The sequence below is a fragment of the Protomyctophum bolini genome (genome assembly GCF_963924005.1).
Source record: "Protomyctophum bolini genome assembly, chromosome: 20".
Classification (NCBI taxonomy): Eukaryota; Metazoa; Chordata; class Actinopteri; order Myctophiformes; family Myctophidae; genus Protomyctophum; species Protomyctophum bolini.
In genome coordinates, this window is record NC_137881.1 from 25,398,069 (window position 1) to 25,406,922 (window position 8,854).

At 42.8% G+C, this 8,854-nt stretch overlaps 1 protein-coding gene across 1 annotated transcript; it reads left to right on the forward strand.

Moving 5' to 3' along the window:
• Nucleotides 1–450: 450 nt before the first annotated feature.
• On the forward strand, nt 451–8,538 carry mpdu1b (mannose-P-dolichol utilization defect 1b; the record flags this gene model as incomplete). Its single annotated transcript, XM_080792073.1, has 7 exons — nt 451–580; nt 1,352–1,417; nt 2,207–2,339; nt 3,168–3,253; nt 5,102–5,220; nt 6,004–6,114; nt 6,773–8,538. The coding sequence occupies 7 exons, from the start codon at nt 451–453 to the stop codon at nt 6,896–6,898; spliced, it is 771 nt and encodes a 256-aa protein (XP_080648199.1). The 3' UTR covers nt 6,899–8,538.
• Between the last annotated feature and the right edge of the window lie 316 nt (nt 8,539–8,854).

Here is an 8,854-nt window from a genome sequence, read left to right on the forward strand (position 1 = left end):
GTCAGGAGGAGTGTGGCACTCTGAAACACTGGGTGTGTTCGATATAATCACACTGACCGCACTGCCAATACAGACTAATAGGCGAGTGCGCTCCCGGTGTGCAACTGTGAATTTCCGAACGCACCCCCTTTGAGAAAAGTAGCCGCGGCGCTCGGATAAAAATGCCTTTTATTAAACAACGCTAAATGCAGCAATGCTAATCACTGTTCCAACACATTTCTAACACCCGTGGCACACGTGATGAGTACTTTATATTGAAATCTGAATGTTTATGTACACGTTTTCAGTGTAAATGTAGCGATCGCGTAAAACTGGCTTCAGTTGCGTCATGACTGACAGTCAAGTTTCAGGGCTACTCTGGGTGGGGACAGTGTGTGCTACACAGACAGAGCGCTACGTCATCAGCACAGACAGAGCGCTACGTCACCTCATCGCTCCACATCCACAACAATGGCGGCTGAAACGGTAGTGATGGAGCGGAGCTCCTCTTTCATGGAGCCTTTCAAAGATACCCTGGTCACTTACTTCATGCCGGAGTCCTGCTACGACGAGTTCTTCCTCGACTTCAACTTCCTCGACGGTGAGAGAGAGAGACGTTGTTGTTGTACGATTTAAATCAAATGAAACCTTAGAAGAGAGAAGCAACTCAAGATGGGATGATTGGGATCGATTCACTTTGCAGTTTGCAGATCAAGTGTAGAACAAAAACGGTCCTAGCATGCATGTGTGCGTGGAAATCACCGGATACAGTAGGCGGGCTCTAGAACGGATGTGAACACTGAACAGCAAATAGTGGTGATGCGATGTTCATTCAGGACGGGTCTAGAAAAATGCTACTTTTAGTTATGTAGTGTTGACTTCCGCTGTTTATTTGGACAACCGTGGCCCAGGGAAGCTATTTTGCAACTGTTAAGAAAGCATCTGCATCTTTGTGAGCCCTGATTTTATCCTAAAATGATGGGGAAGGTCTTCAGAATAAGTCACAGACTTGCAGGACTGGACTGAAGGTTATTTGTTGTGACAGCTCGTTGGGGCGGGACTTACTATACACAGGGCACTATTTGATTGGATGTTGAAGGCTTCAGATACATCACGTTGCGTGATTTATTGGGTAATTTCTCTGGATAATCCTATCATCTATTAATACAGATATTAATACTATACTTTCTACCTCTCTCCCTCTCTCTCTCTCTCTCTCATGGAATACATGAAATGTGAGGAAATATCAGCTATTCTAGGGATAACCTAAATGAAGCATAATTATGATTACGTGCCGTGAAAAGGGTTCATGCAGCAGTTATTATATGTGCAGTGTAATAATGTGTGATAATTACGTGTTTATCCACCACAGTACCATGTCTGAAGATCGTGTTGAGCAAAGGCCTTGGGATTGGCATCATCCTGGGCTCTGTATTGGGTAAGATCCCCCTCTATCTGTACCACTTTGCACCATCTCCATGGGTTGACACTAAGGTCTCGGAGGCACTTGCCTATCGGGCAAGTAAGTACAGGTCATGTTCTACTTGCCCAAAGGTCATGTCCACTTGCCCGAAAAATGTATCGGCCATTATAAAATGATATGTAAAATTTGAATTACCGTTACATTTCTGGATGTGCGATAAAAAAGACCTACATTTTTACGACAAATATGAAGAATGTGGCAACAGTGAACAGCAGCTTATAAAACAGTGCTTTTATTTTACATTCCACAGACCAGAAGACAGAGTGTTCTGGCCACGTTCAAGTGTTTAGAGTTTAGACAGTTATCTAACTTATCTGGTGTTGTGTTTATTGACGGTTGCGTCCGCTCTCAAATGAGCACTTGCTCGGTTGTGCAACCTGAAACCAGACTCCACCTGCTCCAAAGTTTTATTTACCTGCCAGGGGCAGCTGGGCAAACCTTAGTGTCAACGGCTCATCTCCTTAATAATGGGTTCTGCTTTCTCCCTGTACCACTTTGTACACACACAGAACTCCTTGCTTTCATTGACCATTTCAGCTGTAGATAATTGATGGTCTCTAGTCTTATGTAGCCAGACAACTATTCCACAATCTCCGAATGCTATATAAAGTCGTTCTGGCTTGCGAAGACCACTATTTCTCTGCACTGCCTCAAATAAATCGTTTGTTTTTCCTTTTCACCCCCTAACACCCCCCCCCCCCCCCTCTCTCTCTCTCTCCAACCCTGTCTTCTTCGCCCTGACAGTGAAGCTACCTCAGATCTTGAAGCTGATGGGTGCCAAAAGCGCGGAGGGTCTGAGCTTCAACTCTGTTCTGCTGGAGCTGCTGGCCATCACAGGAACCATGGCCTACAGCATAGCCAACAACTTCCCCTTCAGGTAACACACAAACACAAAAGCAAAATTGTCTGTCGGTCGGGTGGAAACCTCAAACATTATGTCCAAAGCTGTTACTTCTCAGGATTCAAATTGAAAAGGGGCAGATCTACAAGCTGGAAACACGTCGCTTCGAGCTTGTGGATCTGCTACTTTTGATACTTTCGTGTGACGCCGTAGTATGATCAGGTAAGGCTTGTTAAAACACGAAAAGTTAGAATATTGACATAATAGGTTTCTGCCCGATATCGGCTAATCATCCAGAGATCTAGAACAGTCAGAGGTTCCCAAACTCCCAGACAAACGGAACAAAAACTATAATCGTGACCCATGAAAATGGGTCCTGAATCATTGTTCGGAGAAACAATGATCTTTGGCCACAGGTTTTCAAAGTGGGGACTGTGTGGCCCCCAGGGGGCGCCAGGGAGGTCATTTGGGACATGCACACAGAGCATGCATGCTGAGTCTTGCTGACATGACATTTCTATAGATCCATGAAGAAAACAATCACCCGGCCGGCACACATGATATATGAAAGACAATTGGACTCTGCTGTCTGTGAAAATCTCCTGTCACAAATACCCATGGATTAAAGTTCTCAGTCGCCACAAACACATAATTTTACATATTGTATTAATAGTTTAGGAAACAATGATGGACTCCTTTCACACTGTTTCACAAATCACACATTAGGACATGAGACCATACAACGTTGTTTCTACAAGACAACATTTTGTCTTGACATTTTATTCAACTTTAATCCATGAATACCTAATATGTTAACACAGTGATGATATTTATGAACTATGATGTGTGTGATCTTCCTCACAGTTCGTGGGGCGAGGCCCTCTTCCTCATGCTACAGACGGTGACCATCGGGTTCCTCATCCAGCACTACGCAGGGAAAACCGCCCGAGGTAAAACAGCATCACACCACGCTAAACACACAATCACATGTCACCGAGGTAAACGCCATCATCACACCACGCTAAACACACAATCACATGTCACCGAGGTAAACGCCATCATCACACCACACAACACACGATCACATGTCACCGAGGTAAACGCCATCATCACACCACGCAGCACACGATCACATGTCACCGAGGTAAACACCGTCATCCACCACGCAACACACAATCACATGTCACCGAGGTAAACACCATCATCCACCACGCAACACACAATCACATGTCACAAGCAAGCTGCTTTGGGCTGGGTTTGCTCTACTCGGTCGACCGTTGTTCTGTAATCATTGCTATTACACCACAGTCCATGTGATAAGTGTAATGTTTTACCATCTACTCTGTAGTGGTTTCCAAATGGTATGTCGTGGTGAGACAAGTCCATGTGTGTGTTGGGAATTTGTGACAACCACACATTATTATTATTACAATATAATATATAACTTAGAACTTCCAATCTGGCATCCCTATGTTTTGCAAGCCCTTAGTTTTTTCTTGTTTTGTCACAAATGTTCTAAAATAGTAGAAGAAAATGCTCACAATGCCTCACATTGTGTGCTTGTAAATTGGCTATTTCTTCGAAATCTGTGAAAATGTGGTTAAACGTTTTGTTTGGAAAATAAATAAACATTTTACAAAGTTATAAGAGTCAGTGTTATAGAAGTTATTTTAGCACGGATGTGTGAATACAGGAGTGCCTTGAGAATTTGACCTTTTGGTTTGTACCGTGGACACACAAGTATTTAAACCATTGATCTACTTGTAGCCGCTAAGCTGTTTAGTAACTTATATAACAGTAACTTATAATAGGACGTAACCACTTAACCCATTCTGGCCGGGAACCCATTTTGGTGTTGGCATCATGTTATGCTTTAGCTATTGAAAAATAGCAGATCTACAAGCTCGTATCGCGCCACCGAGTGGCGCGATACGAGCTTGTAGGTCTGCTATTTTTGAAAAATTCGAAGAACGACTGACATTTTTAGAATCTGATCTCAGGTCAGAATGGGTTCATCAGACCCAGTGTGTGTCCAGTGGAAACCTCGTATGAATCTGATCTCAGGTCAGAATGGGTTAAGTCCTATTATATATATTTAGTGATAAACTAGGCAGGGAGATGGAGCTCACAATGATTTAATCCCGCAGTCAAGCCGTTACTTTTCAGAATTACATTTCAAAAAGCTTGTGGATCTGCAACTTTTGATGCTTTGGTGTGACGCTGTATTGTGATCAAGTAATCAAAACACAAAATATTAGAATATGGAAATAAGCTTTCTGCCGGACAGCAACAATAATACTTGTCATACGATGAGGATGAGTATATACTGTAAGTATAGTAGTAATACTGTGGACGTTTTTTGGAAAACAATGTACCAGTAAATTGCGTTTGGCCTGATTGACCTGCTTTGGTTCCGCAATGTAGCAGAAGATTCAATGTTCAGTGTGTGGAAAAGTCCTGACGATAAATAAAATGCACGTGTGCACTGCAGTGCACAGACATCCTCACGGCAGGCAGTCGGACTGGTCCAACCTGCGTTTCCATGGATTAAAGTTCTCACTCAACCACTGTACTGATTCCAGTCATTTGGATTCCATGGAAGTCAGCATGTTTTCTATGGAAGCACGTTGTGCACCGACAATAGACTGTATCTACAAAGCTTACAACACGCCAACGATATGTCCTAAAAGCAAAGGTTAACCTTGCTCTCGTGTCTGGCATTTTGTTTCAACGCATGTGTGTGTGTGTGTGTGTGTGTGTGTGTGTGTGTGTGTGTGTGTGTGTTCTGTCCCATGCAGGTCTAGTGTTCCTGGTGGTGTATTTCGGCCTGGTTGCCCTGGTCCTGTCCCCAGTCACGCCTCCGTCAGTGGTCACCAGCATGCAGGCCTCCAACATGCCGGCCATCATCATCGGCAGGGTGGGTTTGCTGTCCCTGGCCCCTTTTCCACCAGGGCTGAAACGACCCGGTTCTAAGGGCCGATTCATACTCCTATTTTAGAGCCGAATAAAAGTCGGTTCGGCGCTGTAGAGCCTACAATGTGACGTCATTTGAGGTTCGGGGGGGGGGCAGGTACCGTCCTAAAGTCGGCTCTTCAGTGCTACTGAAAATTTCTGACGAGCCGAAATCATTTCGGCACTACAGCGCCGAAACAGCGGTAAAATAGGAGTATGAATCGGCCTTTAGTCCATGAGCCAGAGCCCCAAAATGTTAACGTTAATTACGAATTGAGTGGGAAAACCATGCCTATATTGAATTGTTTACTTTACAGGATCAATATAAGTAAATTAATATGCGAGTAACGTTTATTTTTATCACACATTTTGTAATATTCACCCATTTTCACCCATTAACCCATTCAAATTAATGGGTTAATTAATAGTTATCACCATGAAACTTCCCCAGTTGATTACTTACAGTTACATGAAGACAATGATTTATTGTATAACTTACAAGTTTCCTGAAAAACCTACTGTGGAAGTGTTATCATATATTAATTTACTTATATTGACGGCTATAAACTATTTAATATAGGTATGGTTTTGCCCACTCAATTCATAATTAACCAATTTTGGAGCTCGGGCTCATGGACTAAGAACCGGGCCAGACGCCAGCTGCCTGTGAAACCTTAAGATGGAATGAGAGCGTTTCTCTCTTGACACAGACCCCCGTTGTGACGAATCATGTATGTTTTGGTCTCAGCTGATCCAGGTGGCCGCTAACTTCAGAAACGGACACACGGGCCAGCTGTCGGCCATCTCTGTCTTCCTGCTGTTTGCCGGATCTCTCGCTCGCATCTTCACCACACTGCAGGTATGAAAGCACTGCATACTATTTGCATGCGTAGTCACACACACACACACACACACACACACACACACACACACACACACACACACACACACACACACACACACACACACACACATTTGCATGCTCTCTTCAACCACTTAAGTCCTAATTGGCTGCTCAACCAGTTCCCACAAAGACGGAAAGACATGCAACTAAGATTCTACGTTATATTTGTTTCTGAGGAGTGTAGACATAGCATTCTACAGTGTATACCGGTACTCATAGTTTCATTGAACAGATATTCTACTGTTAGACGGATGCTAGATTCTTAGCTTACTTGTGATTCTCGATGACTATCTTTTTATGTATTTGACTTATTACCATATGTTGTTCTTGCTTACTGTAAATCACTCTGGATTAAGAGCATCTGCTAAATTGTAAAATAAATCAACTTTAATTCAGGGTCTTCTGTCAGCCGTCGGTTGAGAAAAGAGAAAAATACTTGGAATAGCCCAAATAAAATACCTAGAGCGTTCGAATGGGTCTGCATATTTTATTCAAATGCAGGCATGGGTGACTAAGTAAGAACTAATGATTCCATTGACTCATGTTAGTCCTTTCCAAACGGCAGTTTTAAAATTATTACTTACTTTTTTTATATAAATGTCCTCCTCCACAGGAAACGGGAGACTCACTGATGGCCCTCACCTACGTCATCTCCTCCTCCTGCAACGGCATCATCGCCCTCCAGGTGGCGTACTACTGGAACAGCTCCCCAGACCAACAGAAGAAGAAGCTGGAGTAGTCGGTAGTAAACACATGTATGACAATAGACAGGAAGTCCAGTTGAAACAATTAACTGTCTTGTCGGGCAAATCCTTTTCCCTTTCCAGTTTTCATGTCGGCCAGTATACACACAGGCAACGGTCGCAGCCGCTTCGGAGCTGCGCCCCTTTGCAAACCGAACCAAACCGTGACCCTTATCGCTTGGGCAAAATGTTAAGAGCAGCGTTTCTCCACCTGTGGGTCGTTACCCCCCCAGGGAGGGTCCGCACAGGATTTTGAGGGGTCCCCTCAAATATATCTAAATATAACGCACATCAAAACAACCGCAGTGCGAACACTCCATTGATTCAAGTGCAGACGATGAACTATATTATATTATAGATGATGCGTCGCATGATTCCAACCTAGTTTAGAGCAGACATACTCATACTTGAGGCCCCAGTGTTCTTGTAGTTTCAACCATACTTCAGCAGTGTTTAGTCCCAGGTGAGGGAATATACAAGGGAGATGTAGTCCTGCGTAGCCAGGCGATCACAGAGATTCTGGAGATCGTCTAAATTCAATATATGGGGCTAGAACAGGGTGGGACCATTCAGAAATGTATAGGAAACGCTGCATTGGCAGAACCAATGCAAATATTTTAAGTAGGGTCCATATTCTATGCTGCTTTCTTTTATATGGATGGGCCCATGTGGGTCTGAAATAAAGATTCTTGTTGTCATTATAGGGACTGTATCGGGATTGATTTTCCCAGCTGTTTTTGCCGCTGTTCTGGCATTTCTCATTGAGATTTTCACAGATGTGTCGTGTCGGTATGGGCAGAGATCTCTTAACGTCCGTCTGTCTGTCTCTACCACGCCGCATTGTGCTTTTTTATCATTCCTTCTGATTGGAGATTTCGTCCAGCTTGGTACACAACGGCAGGTTTACGTGGGTTGAGAAAATGATTTAATCTCAATTTCTCAAATGCAGCGATGATGTTTTATTGTTTTGATATAATCACCCCTAGGAGACGGTTTTACATGTGACTTGAAAATGTATAGAATAGTTTATTTTCTTTTTCTTTTTTGGGTTCCTTGCGTTTTATTCTTGGAGCTCCCTCCAAGTCGACAAAAGCTGAGCACACGTGTGTTCCTCAGACATGTTTATATTTAACGATGCCATTACTGTTACTTACTCTTAAGTAACAGTCTTACTAATCTTACGAATAAGATTTGGAGTTGGAAAAAAGCAAGGACCTATTTAAAAATGGTAAAATACAATTGTGCAACATGTTGATTTGATTACCTCAAAAGGCCTCACCGTGAATTGTTAGGACCCCCATGTTGGGAGAAAAGAGAAGTGGTTTTAGAGACTCCTGCACACTTTGCATAGTTCTCAGCCCTGTGTGTGTACAGGTTTCAGTCACTGCCATGTTGGATAATCCATGGAAAAACCTGCCTGTGTGTGCCGACTTACTTACATTATGATGATCATCAGCTGTCAACATGTTAAGATACGTTGATGGCTAAATGCACAGAAGTTGAAATGAACCATCAACGGTGCTTTGCTACTATAGAATACAATGGAATAGACGTTTTGCCATGTGCACGAATGCATATAGGACATCTTGGAGCTTAGTTCAGTCAGCATTAAAAAGACAGAAGAAAAAATATCCTACAATTTTATATTCTACAATACTCTTTAAAAGGCAAATGGAATAAATAAGACTTCATATTGTTCATAGTCTGCAAATACTATTGCAATTCAGCAATCATGATTCAGTTAATCTGAATAGTGCAGATTCTTCTTGTATAGCAAAGCACCTTTGTTTATTTCAAGTTAACATATGTGCGTTCTGTCATTAACTTATCACTGATGTTTGGACATTGTGGTTGATTTGGACCATGCTCTACCAAGCTGTTCCATCTTGGAACAAAATATTTGATCAGAAACAGTGATTCTCAACTGGTTGGACTCTTAATAGGACCTGGAT